Consider the following 23,897-nt stretch of genomic DNA (forward strand, 5'->3'; position numbering starts at 1 on the left):
TTCATCTGGTCGCGAGGCAGATGGAGTTTTTTTTTGGGGAACAGATTTTGAGGTCTTCGCCATTTTGAAAAATGATAGAAATAGAGAAAGTTAAAAGAGTATGCTTGATGGTTTGAGATTAAAGAAAAACAGAAGTTCTTATAAAAGGATTTTAGAGTAACGAGAAAATTGATGCTTGGGAGTGTTGAAATTTCTAAGGTACGAGGGAAGATGGTTTGAAAGTAAAGTCTGAATGAACTAATGAGGGGACATTTATAGTCTCTCAGCGACTGTTCACATCTGAGAGTGGTCGACCGACAACTGACAGGAATGTAATGCCTTTAAGACTTGACTGACGAGACGTTTTGACTGTTTTGTTGTTTCTGTCACAAATTATCAAAGTCAGGATCGGAAGTTCATGTCGTTTCTCGTCGTCTACTCTCCTTTAAACGAGGGAATTATTTATATACGGTCGAAGTCGAGCTCGACTATAACTTGATAGATTAGGCTTGGAACGTGGCGACCAAGAACAAAAGATCGACCTCGAGTCCCGTCGAGCTAGAACCCGTGGTCGGAAAGCCTGCCTTCAAAAAATATTAAGTCCAGTGTCGAACAAGCTCGGAGATAACTAACAGAAAACGGAAATATTCCCGACCAGTCGGATATTACTGCGAGAATCTCTACACGTATCAGTAAGGAACCGACAATCAACAAATCAAGAGATTTTAACCTTTTATAGGAATGTACCTAGTGTTGGATTCCTCTATTATATAAAGGGGGGTCTGATAATTCATTTAACACACTGTAACACGCATCACAAAGAAATATATTATTATTTGTAGTTCACATTATCTTGTCATTCTGTTCTGACATCGATAAAAGTACTTCTAACTCGAGGGTAACTAATCTTCAAGGCTAAGATCGTTCAACTTGTGTGGTTTGCATTTACTTCCTCATCGTATATTTCAATATTAATCTGATTTCTCATTTTGTATCAAGTTAGATCATGTATCCTTAAAACCACATACAAATTCAATTGTTATCCGATTTTGAGGGTAAACAACTATAACCAAAGAATTTTGTTGGAAAAATAAAGGATAATTATGGATGATACAAGCAGCCCTTAGAATAAAACATTGAAGAGTCAAAAAGTCAAGAAAGTAATTTTGCTATGAGAATTTTCCAAAGCAGAAGCAAAGTAGATAAAGTTCTTTGGTTCTCTAACTTTCCAACTGGCGCACCAGTATGTTTGTAATGACAGTTACATGGCTTTAAATTCATTGTTGACTTGGTTCATGACAATTAAATATTGGTGGTGTGTGATGAGTTTTATGTTGGCAATATAACCGGGTTCTACTTTCTTAACACTATTATTATTTAATTTTTATTTCTACTCTTTTAATATACATAATCCTACTTCAACTATTTAAAGGGTAGAGTTAATTTTTAGAGTTATAATATCATATTGCAAAATTAAATGCATAATTAAGAACAATATGTTTACAATTTAATTTGTTATTTCTTTTGTGCCGAACGAAGAAGATTTTTGACATATAAATTAGTTACATGCATAAAATAGGAAGATCATGTTTAAAGTTGCGAGATATGAGTACTTGATAATATGCTTGAGATCATGAAAATTATATCTTATATGTATACCACATTGGCACTAAAGACATATATATGTTTATATATTTGGTGAGAACAACAATCAAAATTTTGATATGTTTAAAGGTTTGCATTAAGTAAAATCATTGTACGAAATATCGCGTGATGCGATAATTGCCTAAGAAGATGCAGAAGAAATAATTCTCTCTTTGTTGTTTGATAAAGTATTGAAATACATATATGTCACGACCCAAAATCTCACCTGTCGTGATGACGCCTATCTCAATACTAGGCAAGCCAAAAATCCCAATAAACCACCATTTCTTTTAAATTTGAAAAGGAAATAATTAATTCAGCGGAAGAAATCTCAAAATTTCAAATATATCACTCTCAAAACCCGGTGTCACAGAGTACATGGGCATCTAATATGAATACAATGTCTCACTGATAAAAAACCATTGTCTAAAAGTATAGAACAGTACAATAACTGAAGGAAAGAGAGACAAGGTCAGCGGACGCCAAACAGCTACCTTGATAGTCTCCAATTGATAATACTCTGAAATCTAACAATCACCGTGTCTGAAAGCACCTGGATCTGCACACGAGATGCAGAGTGTAGTATGAGTACAACTAACTCAATAAGTAACATGACTAACCTCTGGGCTGAAAGAAATGATGAGCTCCGCAGGTACAATCCAGTAAAAATAATGGTACAGAAATATAGGCATGCTTTCAAGTTCAACAGTAAACTCAATACAAGTGAAATAGATCAATACTACATAATATGAGGCATATGACATCTCAGTAGAAATACTTCAAGTAAATACTGGACATAAATTATCCGGTCACTTGGTACTGTTTATGGCCAATCCAGCGTAGGGGTGTTCCAACCCATATATATATATATATATATATATATATATATATATATATATATATATATATATATATGCACATCGATTGACAATCAGTCACCCAGTACCGTATAAGGCCAATCCAGCCCTGAGATAATTTATCCCTAAATATTAATGATACTGACAAGATCCATGTCCGCATAACTCATTACAATACAAATAAGTAAGGGAAGTCCATGCCCTGGAAAAATCCATCCCATATATATATATATATATATATATATATATATATATATAAGTAGTAAGTAAGGCAAGTCCATGCTCTGGGAAGTCCATCCCGAATATATATATATATATATATATATATATATATATATATATATTCGGGATGGACTTCCAGGGCATGGACTTGCCTTACTTACCGCTTATATATATATATATATATATATAAGCAGTAAGTAAGACAAGTCCATGTCCCGGGAAGTCTATCCCGAATATCGATGATCATCTACGCTCACTGGGGGTGTGTACAGACTCCGGAGGGGCTCCTTCCGCCCAAGCGTAATACAAAGCCAATATGGCCTACTGCAGGCGGGCAGTCCTGATCCGTATAATAACAAAGCCTTTAAGGCCTACTGCAGGCGGGCAACCCCGATCCATAAAATAGTAAAGCCAATAAGGCCTGCTGCAGGCGGGCAGCCCCGATCCAAAACAATAATAATGTATAAAGCCAAATGGCATGCTGCATTGCGCAGCTCAATCCCATAAATATCCTCACAATGGACAATTATTTCTGAGTGTGAAATGTATATTTTAGAACAATTAATTCAACAGCATCACGACCACATGAGTCCTAAAATATCGACACATAGCCTAAACATGATCTTTATTATTAGCCTCAGCTTAATTCCTCTAACACATGCCACATGTTCAAATAATAACATGATTCTTTAATTTTTCTTCTTCACATAATTTATTCAAGACATACTTTCTGTGGTGCACGTCTACATGTTCGCCACCTATTGGTCTGTCACCTCCAAACAATTCATATCATACCAAATTCGGGGATTCATACCCTAAGAACCAAGTTTAGAAGTGTTACTTACCTCAGAGCGTGAAATTCTTTACTCTGATATGCCTTTGCCTCACAAATCGACCTCCGAATGCCTCGAATCTAGTCATAAATAATTTGTTTCAGTCAATAAAATTTATTGGAATTAACTTCATAAGCAAAATGCTAATTTTCCATAAAAATCTGAATTTTAGCTCAAAAGTCACTTGTGGGGCCCACGTCTCGGAACTCGACAAAAGTTACAAAATCCGAAAGCCCATTCAACCACGAATCTAACCATAGCAATTTTATCAAAATTCGACCCTAACTCGACCCTCAATCTTCAATTTAAACTAAGAGGGTTTTCAAACCTTTTCCAACTTAATTCGCCAATTAAATGATAAAAACAACCATGGATTCGGGTAATTTAACCAATATTGAGTTAAGAACACTTACCTCATTGTTTTCTCTGAAAATCACCCAAACCTCGCCTTAATCCGAGCTCCAAATCGTCAAAAACTGAAAATGGGACGAAGTCCCATTTTCAGAACTTAAACTCACAGCCCAGGCTTTTTCTTCTTCACGAACGCGGTCAGTGCCTCGCGTTCGTGAAGCAAAAAATAGTTCCTATCCAAATTCCTCCTTCACGAACGCGACATCACCCTCGCGTTCGCGAAGCACAAAATGCCTCTGCCTCAATGCCTTCTACGCAAACGCGTTCAACCCATCGCGAACGCCATGCTTCATTCCCCCTCACTACGCGAACGCGATACCCCATACGCGAACGCGTAGACCAATTGCCTGGGGTCCTCAACCGCTTCCTTTATTCTTCGCGAATGCGTAACACCTCTCGCGTTCGCGATGCACACCCAGTCCACCCTTCGCGAATGCGAGGCTCCACTCGCGAACGCGATGAAGGAAACCAGATGGTGCATCAGAAAAATTCTAGCAGAGTTCCAAGTCCAAAATCCAACCCGTTAACCATTCGAAACTCACCCGAACCCCTCGAGACCTCAACCAAATATAACAACAAGTCCTAAAATATCATACGAACTTAGTCGAACTCTCAAACAATCTAAAACAACGCTAAAAACATGAATTACACCCCAATTCAAGCCTAATGAACTTTGAAATTTCTAATTTCTACAAACGACTCCGGAACCTATCAAATGACGTTCGATTGACCTCAAATTTTGCACTTAAGTCTGAGGTCGTTTTAACTTTCGGCATTTCAAGCCTAATTCCACTACGGACCTCCAAATAATTTTTCGTATACGCTCCTAAGTCTAAAATAACCATACGGAGCTATTAAAATCATAAAAATTTAAATATGATGTCGTTTACACATAAGTCAATATCCAGTCAACTATTTCAACTTAAGCTTCCAACATGAAAGTTCATTCTTCCAAGCTAACGCTGAAATACCTTAAAATCAAAACCGATAATTTACACAAGTCATAATACCTCGTAGGAAGTTATTGAATACTTCAAATAGTTGAAAGGAGTGTAAATGCTCAAAATGACCGGTCGGGTCGTTATAATATATTAATATATTAGCGGATAGCGGTTGGCTATCCCTACTTTTCGAGCCAGGGAAGTATAAAAAATTAATTTGATGAGTATGAATATGTATCGGTTTGGTTTGCAATTTCATTACATGGTATAATAAGAATCAAAAGAATCTCTATGCAAATGGTCTAAAAATATGTTGTAGGAAAGGTTGGTAACTTAAGACTATGCTTTGCTATCATCTGCACTCTTGTTTAATTATTTGGCTTTTGCATACGTGGTGCATATCTTATATTTTTTGGCGTTTTATACCATAAAATGTGAAATTATTAAGTGACACATTATCTGCCCTTTGACTAAAAAGAAAATGTTGTTGATCATTTGTCGAGATGGCTCGAATTATGCTAGCTTTTAATAAGCAAATATATGTTGAGAAAGTTTGCAAATTAAACATTCTTGAGTAAATAATAAGTGTGGCTTGGACTTGTTACGACCCGGCCGGTCGTTTTGAGTGTATTAGCCCCGATCCCCTATTTTTTGCTTTTTCCGTGTCTACTGCTGCTTGCGTGACTTGCCGAAAAGTTTTGTTTTTGGTTTCGTAGTGTTTTGGGACACTTAGTCCCTAAAACGGAAGCTTAAGTCTTAGGATTTTGACCGTAATCGGAATTGAGTAAAGACGACCCCATAATGGAGTTTTGTCGGTTCTGTTAGCTCTGTTGGGTTATTTTGGACTTAGGAGTGTGTTCGGACTGTGAATTTGAGGTCTGTAGCTAATTTAGGCTTAAAATGGCGAAAGTTGAATTTTTGAAAAGTTTGATCGGGGGTTGACATTTTGATATCGGGGTCGGATTCTGATTTCGGAAGTTGGAATAGGTACGTAATGTTGAGTATGACTTGTGTGCAAATTTAAGGTCAATCGGATATGGTTTGGTAGGCTACGGTGTCATTTGCGGAATTCGGATGTTTAGAAGTTCTTTAGGCTTGAATCGAGGTGTAATCGGTGTTTTGATGTTGTTTTGAGTGATTCGAAGGTTCGACTAAGTTCGTATTGGGTTATATGACTTGTTGGCATGCTTGGTTTACCTCTCAGGGGCTTCAGGTGGAATTCGAGAGGTTTCGGACTTAGTTTTGTTGTTGCTGGTGTAATCGCACCTGCGTAGTGGGGACTACAGGTGCGAGCTCGAAGAAGCGGGGATGGGATCGCAGAAACGGCCAAGGAGGAGTTGAGCAGAAGCCACAGGTGCGATGGGTTTCTGCACCTGTGATAGGCGTAGATGCGGTCTTGTATCCACAGGAGCGGAAGCTGGGATTTTAAGTGAAATCCGCACCTGTGATAGATTTTCCGCAAGTGCGGCGTCGCAGATGCGACAGTGGGTCTGCATATGCGAAAAGTCTGGACAGAAGGTTTAAAAGCAAAGGTTCGCGATTTTAGTCTTATTTCACCATTTGAGACTCGGACTTAGGCGATTTTGGAGAAGCTTTTCGAGGGGATTATTGTGGTAAGCTTCTTGTACTCGTTTTTTTTATCATAAATCTTGATTGCCCACTGATTTTCCCACATAATTAGCGAGATTTTGATGTGAAAGTTGGGAGTTTTGGGCTTGAGAATTGGAGAGTGAATTTTTAGAATTCGGAGAACATAATGATATCGGATTTTGATGAATTTAGTATGGTTAGACTCGTGAGTGAATGAGCTTTCGGGTTTTGTGACTTTTATCGGATTTCGAGATGTGGGTTCGGGGGCTGGGTTTGAGCCTATTTTGGATTTTGGATTATAATTTTGTATTTTTCTTGTGGAATTGATTCTTTTAGCCTATATTTATTATAATGTATTTCTTGTGGCTAGATTCGGGGCATTTGGAGATTGATTCGAGGGGCAAAAGCATTGCGGAGTAGGATTTTGCGCGGTTTGAGGTAAGTAACAATTTTAAATCTGGTCCTGAGGGTATGAAACCCCAAATTATGCGTTATGTGATTGATTTGAAGGTGACGCACATGTTAGGTGACGGGCGTGTGGGCGTGCACCATAGGAATTGGGACTTGGTCCGTTCCGTGGAACTGTAAAGTTGAATAACTTGTTGTTAGCTATATGCTCTACCTGTGTTATAGAAATTTGACTGCAAATCATGTTAGAAATCATGATTAGGCTATGTGATGGTACTGTTAGGACCAGCAGAGGTCATGTACTTGTTGAATTATTTGCTAATTGTTGTCTTGTACTCACTCATGGTTTTACTTGCATATCATATCTCAGTCTCTTCTAGATTCTTGTTGATACACTATGTTATTTCTTGTTTGGGCTGATCTTTATGATTTTTGAGAGCACGAGAGATTGGAGAGGTTGGGGACTGAATTGGGGCCTGAGAGCCGAGCTGTGAGCTATATGTATATATATGGATCGGGTTGCATGCCGCAACGAGCCTGAGGGCTGTATGTATATGGATCAGGTTCCTCGCCGCAATGAGCCTTAGGGCTGTATATTTATATATATAGAGCTTGGGCTGAAGGAGCCCCTCTGAGTCTACAAACCCCAGTGAGCGCAGGTACCTATTGAGTGTGAGTACTGAGGGCTGAGAGCCGAGTGATTGAACTATTGTGATGAGTTGAGTGACTGTTTCCCAGAGATGTTGTACTTGCTTTTCATTTGTTGATGCACTTAGTTGCTATCTGTTATTGTTGTAAAATTTTTGAAAGATTCTATATCCAGATTACATGAACCTTAACTGTATAAAACTAATTTGACTTTTAAACTGCCGGATTTGAAAGCATGTCTATTCTTTGCTGGAATTATTGAAAATGAACTGTATTTTGTATAGCTCGTCACTATCTTCTCAGTTCCTTATTTATTTCTGTTACTTGCTGAGTTGGTTTTACCCATGCTATACCCTGCACTTCATGTGCAGATCCAGGTGTGTTTGATCACGGAGGTCGTTGAGTTCGTGCGTGATCGAGTACCGGAGACTACGAGGTAGCTGTCGGTGTCCGCAAACCTTATCTCTCCTTCTATGTTTTCTTTCTTTTCTGTATTGATACTTAGACATTGTTTTTATTAGACTGAATATATAGACGCCCATGACTCAGTGACACCCCGATGTCGGGCTATTTTTCCGCACTTATGTTTTTGGGGGTTTACCCCCGTTTTTATGAAAAACATCTGTTATTTTAAATGTCTTAATTCATTTCTGATAATTTTTGAAAGTGTTTTGGAAAGGTCGGCTTGCCTAGTATCGATAGGCGCCATCACGACGGGTTAGGTTTTGGGTCGTGACAAGTTGGTATCACAGCCTAGGTTACATAGGCCTCACGAGTCATGAGCAGGTTTAGTAGAGTCTTGCGGATCGGTACAGAAATGTCTATACTTATCTTCCAGAGGCTGTAGAACCCTTAGGAAAAACTTCACATTCTTGAATTCTTGTCATGCGAATCTATTGATTCTAGTGACTAAACATCTGTTGTTTCATTCCCTCACAGATGGTAAGGACTCGTACTATGGGGCAAGATGGACAGCCACCAGTACCACCAGCCAGGGCCGCGAGAGGCCGAGGTCGAGGTAGAGGCCACAGTAGGGGCAGAGGTACAGCCCGCACAATAGCTGGGGCAGTACCTGCAGACCCACCAGTTGCCCCAGTTCAAGAGCAGGCTCCAGTTATGGACGAGCCTGTGGGACCAGCTCAGGCACCACCCATGCCCATTGTGATTCCAGGCCTTCAGGAGGCCTTATCTCATATTTTGACCGCATGTACCAGTCTTGCTCAGGCGGTCTCTGTTCCCACCGCAACAACCACTTCTCATGTCGGGGGAGGTGCTCAGACTCCCTCCGCTCATATACTAGAGCAGGTCGTACAGGGATTACAGACACCGGGGGCACCACCAGCCTAGCCGGTTACCGCTATTCACGATTACATTGTTCCTTCTATGCCTGAGGATGAGCAACATAGATTAGAGAGGTTTGGGAGGCTATAGCCTCCATCTTTCAGTGGTGCATAGGGAGAGGATGCACAGGGTTTCTTGGATAGGCGTTAGAAGATACTCCTTACGTCATGTATTCTGGTGATCAGTGGGGTCTCGTTCACTACCTTTCAATTCTCAAGGGCTGCATTCAGTTGATGCGAGTCTTACGAGAGTCGTAGGCAGGTCGGTGCAACACCCCTTACCTGGCAGTGGTTCTTCGTTCTCTTTCTGGAGAAGTTCGTGCCTCAGTCCCGCAGAGAGGAGCTGCGCAGACAGTTTGAGCAGCTCCGTCAAGGGGATATGTCCGTGACACAATATGAGATGAGATTTTCATAGTTGGCCCATCATGCTATCTGGTTGGTTCCCACAGACAGGGAGAGGATCAGTAGGTTCATAGATGGCCTCACCTTGCAGCTACGATTGATTATGACTAGAGAGAGAGTGTCGAGTGCTACTTTTGATGAGGTTGTCGATATTGATCGTCAGATTGAGATGGTTCACAGCCAGGAGCGTGTCGAGAAGGAGGCCAAGAGGCCTTGTGCACAGGGTGGATTTAGCGGTGTTCCTACTGGGAGGCAGTTCCACCACGGTAGGGTTCGTCCTTTCAGATATGCTCAGACGGCTCGCCCAGTCCACCGTGGTGCATCATCTGGCCATGGTTCACACAGTCATCAGTCGTCGTTCAGTTCTCTCCCAGCTCAGAGTTCATCCCGTGCTCCATTGGGTCAAGGCTCGTCTATGCCAGGTCCTTCTACTAGTTATCCAGGTGCTCTGGGCTCCCTTCAGTGCCCAGCACCAGCACCAGCACCAGCACCGGGGAGTTGCTATGAGTGTGGAGAGTTTGACCACATCAGAAGATATTGTCCCCGCCTTACAGGAGGTCCGGCTCAACAGAGGAGCCAGTCTATGACATCAACACTAGTTTCTTCACCACCCGCTCAGCCAGCTCGGGGTGGAGCCCAGTCAGCAAGGGGCCGCCCTAGAGGGGGAGGCCGATCAGGGGGCGACCAGGCCCGTCTCTATGCTCTTCCTGCCAGACCAGATGCCATTGCTTCCCAGTAGAGTGATTTCATACTTGAAAGCTCAGCGAATGGCTGAGAAAGATTGTCTATCTTATCTGGCCTTTGTGAGGGATGTTAGTGCAGAGGCCCCTGTTATTGATTATGTTCCGGTGGTGATAGATTTTCTGGATGTGTTTCCTGCAGACCTGCCGGGCATGCCGCCTGACAGGGATATTAATTTTGATATTGATTTGGTGCCGGTCACTCAGCCCATTTCTATTCCTCCGTACCTTATGGCACCGGCTGAGTTGAAGTAATTGAAGGAGCAGTATCAGGAACTCCTTGATAAGGGATTCGGCCTAGCATGTCACCTTGGGCTGCACCAGTTCTATTTGTGAAGAAGAAGGATGGTACTATGAGAATGTACATTGATTACAGGCAGTTGAACAAGGTCACAATCAAGAACAAGTATCCTTTGTTGCGTATTGATGATTTGTTTGACCAGCTTTAGGGAGCAATGGTGTTCTCCAAGATTGATTTGAGGTCAAGGTATCACCAACTGAAGATTCGGGACTCAGATATCCTTAACACAACTTTCAGGACCCGTTATGGCCATTATGAGTTCCTCATGATGTCTTTTGGGCTGACCAACACCCCAACATTGTTCATGTATTTGAAGAACAATATGTTTCAGCCTTATCTTGACTCGTTCGTTATTGTATTCATTGATGACATCCTGGTGTACTCTCGTAGCCAGTAGGAGCATGCTCAACATCTAAGGATTGTGTTACAACTATTGAGGGAGAAGAAGTTTTATACAAAGTTCTCCAAGTGTGAGTTTTGGCTCAGTTCAGTGAAGTGAGGGTATTCAGGTTTTCGAGGGGATTATTGAGGTAAGATTCTTGTACTCATTTTTTTATCATAAAGCTCCATTCCCCACTGATTTCCCCACATAATTAGCGAGCTTTTGAAGTGAAATTTGGGGGTTTAGGGCTTGAGAATTGGAGAGTGGATTTTGGGGATTTGGAGGACCAAATTGTGTCGGATTTTGATGAATTTAGTATGGTTAGAATCGTGAGTTAATGGGCTTTCGGGTTTTGTGACTTTTTCGGATTTCGAGATGTGGGTTCGAGGGCCGGGTTTGAGCCTATTTTGGATTTTGGCTTATAATTTTGTATTTTTCTTGTGGAATTGATTCTTTTAGCCTATATTTATTATATTGTACTGCTTGTGGCTAGATTCGGGGCGTTTGGAGATTGATTCGAGGGGCAAAGGCATTGTGGAGTAGGATTTTGCGTGGTTTGAGGTAAGTAACAGTTTTAAATCTGGTACTGAGGGTATGAAACCCTGGATTATGCATTATGTGATTGACTTAGAGGTGACGCATATGTTAGGTGACAGGTGTATGGGCGTGCACCGTAGAAATTTAATTGTAAATCATGTTATAAATCATGCTTAGGCTATGTGATGGTACTGTTGGGACCCGCAGAGGTCGCGTACTTGTTGAATTATTTGCTCATTGTAGTCTTGTACTCAGTGATGGTTCTACTTGCATATTATATCTTGGTCTTTTCTTGATTCTTGTTGATACACTATGTTATTTTTTGTTTGGGCTGATGTTTATGATTTCTGATAGCCCAAGAGATCGGAGAGGTTGGTGACTGAATTAGGGCCTCAGTGCCGAGGTTGGTGACTGAATTAGGGACTGAGTGTCAATCTGTGAGCTATATGTATATATATGGATCGGGTGGCACGCCGCAATGAGTCTGAGGGCTGTATGTATATGGATTGGGTTGCACGCCGCAACGAGCCTTAGGGATGTGTGTGTGTGTGTGTGTGTATATATATATATATATATATATATATATATATATATATATATGGATCGGGTTGCACGCTGCAACGAGGCTTATGGCTATTTATATATTATGGGATCGGGCTGCACGTCGTAGCGTAATAGCACTTGGGGTGAAAGAGCCCCTCCAGAGTCTGCACACACCCTGTGAGCGCATGTACCTATTGAGTGTAAGTACTGAGGGCTGAGAGCCGAGCGATTGAGCTGTTGTGCCGAGCCGAGCGATTTGACCCCAGTTCCACTTATTCATATGTACCATCATATTTTGCTCATTATTTGGATATGTCATGTGAGTCCTTAGTTTTGCATATTCATGTATCTACGTCGGTGGGCAATTCTATTGTTATGGACAGAGTGTATGGTCATGTGTGGTGACTATTGGAGGATTGGAGATGAGAGTTGATCTCTTATTGCTTAGTATGGTCGATTTTGACATGATTCTGGGCATGGATTGGTTGTCCCCATGTCATGCTATTCTGGATTGTCATGTTAAGACTGTGACGTTGGCGATGCAGGGGTTACCCCGGAGGTTCTCTGGACTATGTTCCTAGTAGGGTGATTTCATAACTGAAGGCCCAACGGATGGTTGGGAAGGGGTGTTTGTCATATTTGGCTTTTGTGAGGGATGTTGGTGCTGATACTCCTACCACTGATTCTGTTCCGGTAGAACGAGACTTTTTGGATGTGTTTCTTGCAGACCTGCCAGGTATGCCGCCCGACAGGGACATTGATTTTGGTACTGACTTGGTGCTTGGCACTCAGCCCATTTCTATTCCCCTGTATCACATGACACCAGAAGAGTTGAAGTAATTGAAAGAGTAGCTTGATGAGCTTCTTGGTAAGGGGTTCATTAGGCCTAATGTGTCTCCTTGGGGTGCACTGTTAATACCCAATTTTTTTCTCATATTTTTAAATATATATATATATATATATATATATATATATATATATATATATATATATATATATATATATATATATATATATATATATACTTTCAAAACAATACATATGCATCATCATTTAGCTTATAAGCATATACAAGCATTTTTCATAATATTTCATAATTTTTAAAGGCTTTAAATCGATTTATCTCTGCATTTTATTATATAAATATCTAGTAATTATCCTTCGAATTATTTTTATGATGATTTAATCATCTAAACTTATCATTTATACCAACATGTATGTTTTAAATATTTTACTGCATTTTGTTTATAATTACATTTGCATTTTAGGGCTAATTGCACATTATTTGCAATAATAGCCCATATTCATGTATAATTATATTATTTATGCAAAAAAATGACTTTTTATATTTTTAATGTTAAGTAATTATTTTTAATTATTTTTAGTGCACAAATAATATTTTTTGATTTATTAATTACTTTTATAAATTATTTATTTTATTAAATATTGGGTATATAAAAACTAGCCTAAATCCTACCTATTTTTCGGACCAAGCAATGGCCCAAAACATAATACCCTAGCCCAAATAACCCCCAGCCCAAATCAAATTAACCCAATCCCACAACCTGATCGCGACTCGTCCAAACCTAACACGGCCCAACTCATTTCTAATCGTGGTCGTTGATCTCTGAGATCAATGGCCCATATCAACTCCCCCCTTTGAATTACCCCAAACCCCCTAACCCTAACCTCATTCTCACCGTCTTCCACCCTCAAATCCTCACCTCCCTTCTCCCTCCTAAGAACCCTAGCCGCCTCCCCCTAAGCCCCTAAAATCTCTCTTAATCCCATACAATATGGGATTCTATGGCTATTCTTTGCCATATACTGCCTCTCCCTAATACTGGTTACTCTTCTATATTGCTTGCCTAAACATGGCAAGTATATCTCATCAAGATCGAACCAAAATCAGTTCAAATCCTTGACCTTTCTGCTATTTCGTCTATATTCGTCCTTTGTTCTATTGTGGGTACAATTCTCTGTGTATTTTCTGTTGATTCTTACTTACCATAAAACTAGGGTTTTCAGATTTCTTTAAATCGGACCAAAATTGATTCGATTCTCCGACTTTTAGTACTATTTGTGTCTATATTCATCCTATGTTACTGTTTTTGTGTATATTCTGGTAATATTTGTTTTTTTCCTAAAAACTAGGGTTTGCTTGACTTCTCCTAAATTGATTCTGAATCAATTTCGCATGCTATTCTTTCCTTTTTTTTAAGATTGATTGATTGTCTCTCCTTGTTTGTGTGTTCAATGTTTACCACTATATAAACCCATCCCCCTTCCCCCTTTTGGAATAGACTTCAATCACTATTTTTTCACTAAAACAACTGAGGTTTTTACTCTGTATTTGCTTATTACTCTGTTCTGTTTGGCTCTTGGCCGGCTGAAAGCCAAGGCCACCAGATTTCTATTCTTCCCGACCTCTCTTGGGTGTGAGCACTGCCCTGGGTTCTCGGAACCCTTGGAACTTGACACATTCGAGATTCTGGGTCCTTACTGCCTTTTTTTTCTTGTTTGTTGAACAATCACTGGTTAGTTTCTAACTTTTGCAATGTTTATCATGTTCTAATTAGCATGTTCTTTGAATTGCATGACCTAATATGTTCTCCTGACTCTTTTCCTGTTTAATTCTGCCTATAATTGCTAGCTTAATAATGTCTTTTTACTTAACTTAGTTAATTCAGACAGAATAAAGCATGCTTAGTATAGTGTTGTTCTTATTACATGGTTTAATCCATGTTTCTCTGCCTAATTATGAACTTCCAGTGGTTAATTGATGTTATTAACCTTCCCCAACGTTTTTAAGACCTTTGCTCTAAATATTGTATGTTCCTATGACTATTGTCGCCACTCTATGTGTTCTTGCCATGACCAATCCGTATCTCTAATAACTTGTGATCTTCTTAAAACTAATCTTCTTTGGCTAATGCCCTCTATGATACCTGATCTTGTTTGTATTATACTGTTTAATCCTGAGTTTGGTATAATATGATCCTTTAAGTTCTAAACCGGTTGCATTACTTGGTTTCCTAGCCTAATGCCCTTGCCTATTAACTTTGCAATCCTAGGCTCTTTGTCTCTTAGCATATGTCACCCTTCCCAATATGTTAACTTGCTTCTTGAGTTCATTGTATAGTTATCTTATAGTGTTTGCAAATGCTTTTCCAAACCTATTACCTTATTACTATTTTTATTGATTTTTTCTAATTCTGGGGCTGGCTGAAAGCCAAAGCCCTCCTCCCTAAATCTCCTATATCAACCTCCCTAGTGTAAGCACTGCCCTGAGTTCTTGAAGCCCTTGGAAACTCTGACACACTAGGGTCCAAGGTTCTTTGACGTTTTTCCCTAAGTGCTCCACTTGGCCCCTTTTTTTTCACCTATTGGATAAACTAATTGGTTTGTGTAAATGGCTATTCTTCTGGGACTTTTGATCAAGTTATGGCTACTGGATGTGGGCTATTTTGTGTAAATGGAGTTTGTTTTCTAGGCAGTTGTGAAACTGTATGGACATGAGATTGAAGGCCTGGCCCGGCTGGGTATACTTTGGGCCTGCCTTAGGCCCACTCTAGCTATTTTGTCATTCTGTACTTTATTTCACTCATTGGGTCTGTAATAATATTGTAATAATAATTGGGGTGTTAGTAAAATTGAAAAAATGGGTTTACTCTAATTTTTGCATGAACGGGTAGAAATTCTGCCTATAGGTGTTTAATTTGCTCGAACATGTTCTGCTACTGTGTGTGTTAGATAACCCGCCTATAGGTGTTCAATTCGCTTAACATATTCTGCTTCTACATGTGTGTTAGATATCATGCCTATATGAAGTAAAATGACAACTCTCCCAATTTGCATAATTGCAGCATATTCATAAGATACCAATATTCATCTAGAAATCATGCATATACGACTTTGATTGGTTAATTCGTTGTTGTTATTATAATTTCTCACTTAGGAGACATTCCTATAGGAGTTAAGTTTAAAAATCGGCTTTAATCGCTAATCGTTAGAAATCTTGCCTATAGGGTAATACCACTCGCCTTAATATGTTAATATTGAACTTTCAAACACTGTTTCATTGCTTAACTCTGCCGTTGTTAGAATGTATGCCTATAGGATCAAACTAGGTAATTCTGAGTATTTTAAATAGTTATCACTGCCAACTACTGCGCAAATTACCTAAAAATCATGTTTATAGGTTGAACCACTTGTAATCTGTAATTTCAACAATCAACTCGCAATACCAGATGCCTTAAAATGTATAGTTGTTCAGAAATCACGTCTATAAAGGTAGCATCTTGCATATGAAACTGCCTGCATGTTTTAATCCCAGGGTCACATAGAAACAAGAAGGAAAGCATGATCTCTATGAGCTAAACAAATAGAAGGCATGGATAACTAAAATGGTAGAAGGCTTATACGAAACTGCAACAAATTAGAAATGGCATAGATATTGATATAACAAACAAGAAGGAAATCATGATTTTATAAGTTAAACAGATATAAGGCATGAATAGTACATTACAGTTGGAGTAGAGGACAAAGACATAACGACAACAACAACAAGAAGTCACATAAGAAATATAGGTGCAATAGTGATAACTCAAGATAAAAGCATAAACATAAACACAAAGAAAAGATATCACAATATAATGCATGTCTCTCGTCCTCGCCTGCACGGAAACACCCTTCGTGCCATGAACACGTGATAATATAAAAACCATGGCATGGCATCACCCTTCATGTTTTTTCTCTCGTCCTCATATGATAATATAAATAAAATGGAACGGCATTATCCTTCGTGCATAATAATGTATATAAAATGGCACGGTATCACACTTCGTATTTTACATTCTTCCTCACCAAGCATATGTATATCAACAACAAGCAATCTAGGAAGCATGAATTACATCATGAAGAGTGAGTAAGTAAATACTTCAAGTGAACATCAATCACAGCTTTCAAGCCAATAACAATTCAATAAACCTCAAGGACCTTATTGTTCAAGTATCTCAACAAATCTCTAAAGTGATGTTCAAGTCAAGTATAGAATCCAAATATCTCAAGAATAACGGTCGTAGCGATATCTTTGTGATTAAGTATAGTGACGACCGAATTTACCACATCAATAGTTTCACAAAATGTCCGTCAAATTTTAATCAAGTTATAATAAGCTCAATCGTGGTTTCTAGATTTTAATTTCATATTCATATTAATCTAGAAGTCAAGTAAAACATGAAGCAAGAAGGTCACATACTCCAACAAGGAACAAATAATTGTAGACTCTACCCCCAAGCATGATTAACCCTGGTATATACATATACGCTCGTCACCTCATATATGCATCACCCCCCGCATATATAAAAGACCGTCAATTAGTAGGTAAACTTCTCCCAACAAAGTTAGGCAAGACACTTACTTCAAACAAGCCAAATCGATACACTAGAAACGCCATACCGCACAAATCGATCTCCAAACGGCTCGCAACTAGCCAAAAGCAACTCAAAAATCATCAAATAATACCACAGGAAGCAAACCAAAATGATAAAGGTTGAATCTTTAATCAAATACTCAAAGTCAACCAAAAGGTCAGTCGCGGACTCATAACCCGAAACCCTACAAAACTCACATATTCCAACAACCCATTCAATTATGAGTCCAACTATAAAAATTTCACTCAAATCCGACTACGGATCGATGTTCAAAATCCAATAATTCACTTTAGTAAAGTTTAGACAAAACCCCCCAATTTCTCTTTTGAAATCATTATTCAAATGCCAAAATCAAAGATGGAAACATGCAATATAATCAAAATTTAGTACAAAACACTTACCCCAATTTATATGGTGAAAATCCCCTCCAAAATCGCCTAAATCCGAACTCAAGGGTCTGAAATAAAGTACTTATATACACTGTACAGGGGTGCCCTTCGCGAACGTGGAATAAGCCTCGTGAAGCACAAGCTTACATTGCCACACTTTACGCTACGTGTTTGCAGCAACATCCTCGCGAACGCGATGCAACCTCCACGAACGTGGACAAACCATCGCGAACGCGATGAAGAACCCATCAAGACTGACCAGCCCCCCATCAACACTACGCGAATGCATAGACATGGTCGCGAACGCAGAGACTTAAAACCTCAACTAGCATGAACACGAAGAACAAACATCAAGAATCTCCCATTGCACTATGCGATCTCGACTCAACTTTTGCGGTCGCGAGGAAGACCAGAACCAGCAGAACTAACATGGCCCAAAATGGTCCGAAACTCTTCTAAAACTCATCCGTGCCCCTCGGGACCCCATTCGAATAGACAAACAAGTCCCAAAATATAACACAGACCTACTTGAAATCCTCATATCACACATAACAACATCAAAACCACGAATCGAACCTCAAATCTAACTTAATGAACTTTTGAACTTTCAACTTCCAAAACTTGTGTTGAACCATATCAAATCAACTCGGAATGATCTCAAATTTTGCACGCAAGTTTCAAATGACATAACAAACTTATTCCAACCCCCGGAACCGAAACCCGAATCTGATATCATCAAAGTCAACTCCCGATCAAACTTATAAACATTCCAAACCTTCAAAATTTTAACTTTCGCCAAATAGTGCTGAAACCTTCTAGAAACTTCCAAATGCAAATTCGAGCATACGCCAAAGTCCAAAATTATCATCCAGGCCTATTGAGACCATCCAAACTTCGATTCGAGGTCAAATATACCAAAAGTCAAACTTGATCAACTCTTTCAACTTCAAGCTTCTCAAGTAAGAATCATCCTTCAAAATCAATCCGAAGCACTTGAAAACTAAAGCCGACGATACACACTAGTCATAGCATCCCATACGAAGCTACTCATGACCTCAAACTGTTAAAGTTAATACAAATGCTCAAAACGACAGGTCGGGTCGTTACACTAAGACAAAACACTTACTATAAGACTTAGAAAAATAACACTCGAAGCCTCAAATAAACATAACAATATCAAAACCATGAATTGCTCCTCAAATCGAACTTACTTTTGAACTTCAACTTCCAAAACTCGTGCCGATATCAAATAAACTCGGAATAATTTCAATTATTTCACACAAGTTCGAGATGACATAACGAACCTATTCCAAATCCCGGAACCAAATTTCGAATCTGATTTAATCAAAGTCAACTATGAATATTCCAAGCCTTCAAATTGCTGACTTTCGCCAAATAGTTCTAAAACCTTCTAGAAACATCCAAATGCAAGTCTGGACATACGTCTAAGTCCAAAATTACCATTCAGCCCTATCGAAACTATCAAACTCCGAATGGGGTTCAAATACATCAAAAATCAAACTTGGTCAACTCTTTCAACTTCAAGCTTCTCAAGTGAGAATTATCCTTCTAAATAAATCCCGAAGCACTTGAAAACTAAAGTCGACTATACACGTAAGTCATAATATACCATACGATGCTATCATGACCTCAAATTGTCGAACTGAATGTGAATTCTTAAAATGACCGATCAGGTCGTTACACTATGACAAGACACTTACTATAAACCTGGATGAATAATAATAATAATAATAATAATAATAATAATAATAATAATAATAATAATAATAATAATAATAATAAAAGGCAATATAAATATAGGGAAGACTAGTAAACTCATAAGAATGGGACCCGAAGGTCAACTAACAGAGGCCCAGAATAACATCATCTCGTAAATATCAAATTACAAAAACAAAGCACTACAGCTACAAACTGTTACAACACATCATACTCTGTTGTAGTGCGCAACCTGATCCCAATATCAATTCAGTATATGTTGCAGTGTGTAACCCGATCCTAATATAATATCAATATCTGTAGCGGCGTGCAACCCATTCCCATTATCAATTCATTTTATTACTGTTGCGGCATGCAATCTGTTGCCAATATAAACTCATTAACATGGACAACTCAACACAACCACTTCAAAATAAGTAATAAATATGAAAGCGAACAATTAAAGAACTAGCGATCTAACTAAGGCATGGAAGGCATAGTAAATAAAACAACATGGTGCAATAAAACAATTTCCACCCGCATGCTTCAACCCATGGTAACGTATATATACTCATCACCTTACATATACATCATCACCCATACATAATTCACGAAGAAAATAGACCAACAAGTGTAACGACCCGGCCGATCGTTTTGTGTATTGTAGCCTCGTTCCCCTATTTACTACTTCTTCTATATTCATTTATATTTTTGTGACTTGTCAAGGTGATTGGTCTAGTTTCGAGATGCTTTGGGGTGAATTGGAATACTTAGTCCCAAGGTTTGAAAGGTTATATTGGAAGAGTTGATCGGAGTTTGACTTTTGTGTATATGACTTCGGAATAGAGTTTTCATGGTTCCTATGGATTCGTATGGTGATTTTTCACTTAGGCGTATGTCCGGATATTGATTTGGAGGCCCGTAGGTTGGTTTGAGACTTTTTGGCGAAAGTTGGAAAGTTGAAGGTTTGGAGGGTTGATAGATTTGACCGAGAGTTAACTTTATTGATATCGGGTTTAGATTTTAGTTTGGAGGGTTGGGTTAGGTCTGTTGTGTCTTTCGGGACTTGCATGCAAAATTTGAGGTCATTTGGAGTTGATTTGATATTATTCGACATTAGTTTTACAAGTTGGAAGTTCATTAGTTCAGGACGCTTGAATTGGGGTGCAATTCATGGTTTTGGTTTTGTTTGATATGAATTGAGGCTTAGAGCAAGTTTGTATTGTGTTTTAGGACTTGTTGGTATGTTTGAACGGGGTATTGGAGGCCCCATGTGTGTTTCGGTTGAGCTTCGAATCTTTTTCCATCATGTTGGACTTCTGATTTCTGTGCCTCTGGTGTTCTTCTTCGCGATCGCGAAGTATGGGTCGTGATCGCGTAGAGTAGTTGTGGCAGGTGGGGTTTTCATCTTCCCGTTTCCGCAAGGAAGGATGTGTTCGCAAAACCTTAAGAAGGTTACTCATCTCGTACACAAATCGGCAGGCGCATTCACGTAGGAGGAAGATCCTGAGGATTTCACGCGCCTTTTCTTCGCGATCATATGGTCGGGTCCACGATCACACAACTTTGGAGGTTTGGTCATCGCATTCGTGACACCAGAGTCACGTTCGGAGAAATTGGGCAGTTGGAGTTTTTGTGCTTCATGATCGCGAAGGCTTATCCGCGATCGCGAAATGAAAATGCCTGGGGCAGAATGCTTTAAATCCCATTTCGAGGGTTAGAGTTATTATATAACATTTTGAGTTAGAGAGATCGGATTTGGGCGATTTTGGAGGGAATTATCACGATTAGAATGGGGATAAGTGTTCTTGACTCGAAATTGTTATTATTTCATGATTCCATCTTTGTCTTTAGCATTTAATTGGTGAATTAAAGTGGAGAAATGAGAGATTTATTAAAAACGTTTTGAAGTGCAAATTGAGGATTTGAAGGTCGATTTGAGGTCGGATTTGGATAATTTTGGTGTGGTTGGACTCGTAATCGAATGGGTGTTCGGGATTTGTGAATTTTTTCGGGTTCTGAAGTTCGGACCCGAGGTTTACTTTTTGGGTTGACTTTTTTTATTATGGTTAAAGATCTTAGTTTTATCATTTGAAATCAATTCCTATGGCTTTTATTGATTAGATTAAATTAATTTAGCTAGATTTAGGTCGTCCAGAGGATGATACACGCGGGAAGTGCTTGTTAGAGGAGTAATTTGGCTTCCTTGAAGTAAGTATCTTACCTAAACATGGTTGAGGCACTAGTTGCCTACATTATTGGTGATAGCTACGTGTTATGGGTGCACATATATGTGAGGTTTGAGCCCATGTGCGAGCACCAGAGTATTTATCCACGTTCGAGGTAGTGCTTAGGCTATGATATGCCTTGAATTGACTGTAAAGCTTTAAGCTATAATGTTTCTCATATTTGTAGCCTTGTTATGAACTGTTTGAGCCATGTTTGAGGTTACATAGAGGCCAAATCCTTGAATGAGCTTGATAATTGCTATTTTTGTGATGAAATTGTCGATTTGAGCTATGATAGTATACTTTGCACATGTATACACTTTAGCATGCCATTATACCAGTCCAGGAGCATGAAATTTGATATTCATTCATCATATACATATATTCTTGTATATTTGCTTATGTGTGATATGTACTGGGTGTCTGTGTTCACGCTAGATGGATTGTATGTTATGCTTGTGACTATGCCGGATGAATTGTATTGTTATGCCTATGACCATGCCGGGAGGATTGTATTGTTATGCATGTGATCACGCCGGGCGGATTGCATTGTTATGCATTTGACCACATAGGACGAATTATGGTATTGAGCCTATGAGCACGCTGGGCTGGTAGCACATTGAATTGGCCGTACTTGCGTGTGGATATGGATCCATCCCCCTAGGGTCACCCTCTCATATTTCTCTCTTGATGGTGTACGCGTGAAAATGAGGAAACATGATTAGTGGTTTGATACGGATTTGTAAAAGGTTTTGAGGAAAAATCTGGCTAGTGTTTGTTTGGATTTTTCATTTCATCATTACTTGCAATTTTCGTGGTTAATTACCTAATTTAATTGCCTATCATATTTATGTTCTGAAACATTGACAGAGCAGAGTATCTGAGTAATTTTTCACACACACAGATGGTCCTTTCTTTTCTTTATACTTGATTGCATTACTGTTTAGTACTTGTTGGATTTATGAAACTGTACAGGTTATAGTAGGTATCATTTATAATTCTTGCTTAGTTTACCTCACCAAGGTTAGTTATGATACTTATTAAGTATATTGTATCGGTTATACTCATACTACACTATACACTTAATTGTCCAGATCCAGGTGTTGGGACCAGTTATCAGTAGCGGAGTTGCTTGTTGAGCTGAGTATCGAGAGACGAGGTAGAGCTGCATTCTCGCTTGCAGTCTTGGCGTCTTTTTTATTATGTATTGTTGCCCTTATTTCAAACAGTATAGTTCCTGGTCATTTCAGACTTGTATTTCCTATTAAAGCTCATGACTTTGTATTAACCAGTTTCTAGGGGATTTATCATGTATTAGCACTATTTCATTTTATTGAGGTTTTAGACTTGTGTTATTTCTGTAAATTTTGCTTTTTTGTTTCTTTATTGTTATGTGCGGCTTGTCTAGCGAGTGTGTTAGGCGCCATCATGACAAGTTGCGATTTCGGGTCGTTACAACAAGTCATAATTTCTTCAAGTCAAATTTAAGCACGTCACTTACCTCACTCTGTAACAAAATCAACAATCAATCATGACTTTGCCTTTCGAACAAGCCCCAAACTAAACAAATATAGCCAATTATCGATCAAACAATTCAAAATAAGCTTTAGAAACTACCCACATATGAAAAAGGTTCAATTTTGATAATTTTTTAAAAAGTCAACAAAAGTAAAATCGAGGCCAGGTTGATCGAAATCCGAAATTCGGACAAAAACCCGATTACCCATTCATCTCGAGCTCCTTTACTTTATTTGTTTCGAAATCTGACCTCAATTTGAGGTGTAAATCTCAATTTTAAAAAATCCTTAAATTCTACCGAAAAAACCCTAATTTTTACAATGAAATTCATAGATTTGATGTTAAAAATTCATGAAAAGTAATGGGAAATTTATAGAAAATGTATTATAGTTTCTTATCAACGAATTTGGGAAGAAAAAGTTCTTCAAAAATCACCTCTAGAATTTTTGGGGTTGAGAAATAGTATAAAATGATCTAAGTCCAGTTTCCCCTCCTTTTTACCTAGCTGCAGACGTCACATTTGCGAATACTTCTTCGCAAATGTGATGTCTGCAGATACGAGACACGGATCGCAAATGTGATCAGTGCATCAGGCAGTCAAAGGTTGCAAATGCGAGTCACCTTCTCATAAATGTGAAGAAGTGTACGAACACTGTAATATGTGATTGTACAATAAGCAACAAGAATTGTATTCTCAAAACTAAAAGTCTTCTATGGTACTGTTGTAATTTCGTTACCATCTAAGCATTTACTGCTATATTTCTGTGACACGTGTACTGCTTTATAAACACGTGTACAATTATTCTATTCCATCCCACTTAATAGTCTAAATG

The 23,897-nt window shown here is 38.9% G+C and overlaps 1 protein-coding gene across 1 annotated transcript; it reads left to right on the plus strand.

Moving 5' to 3' along the window:
* The first annotated feature begins 9,378 nt into the window (after positions 1 to 9,378).
* On the plus strand, positions 9,379 to 10,014 carry LOC138901190 (uncharacterized). Its single transcript, XM_070188933.1, has one exon. It carries the CDS (start codon positions 9,379 to 9,381, stop codon positions 10,012 to 10,014), a length of 636 nt encoding a protein of 211 aa, XP_070045034.1.
* Positions 10,015 to 23,897: the final 13,883 nt, after the last annotated feature.

Source organism: Nicotiana tomentosiformis, chromosome 11 (assembly GCF_000390325.3).
Source record: "Nicotiana tomentosiformis chromosome 11, ASM39032v3, whole genome shotgun sequence".
Lineage (NCBI taxonomy): Eukaryota > Viridiplantae > Streptophyta > Magnoliopsida > Solanales > Solanaceae > Nicotiana > Nicotiana tomentosiformis.

Bases quoted from the DNA above. Each gene is read 5' to 3' on its own strand.
- LOC138901190 (XM_070188933.1), top strand. From the start codon at position 9,379: ATGACTAGAGAGAGAGTGTCGAGTGCTACTTTTGATGAGGTTGTCGAT.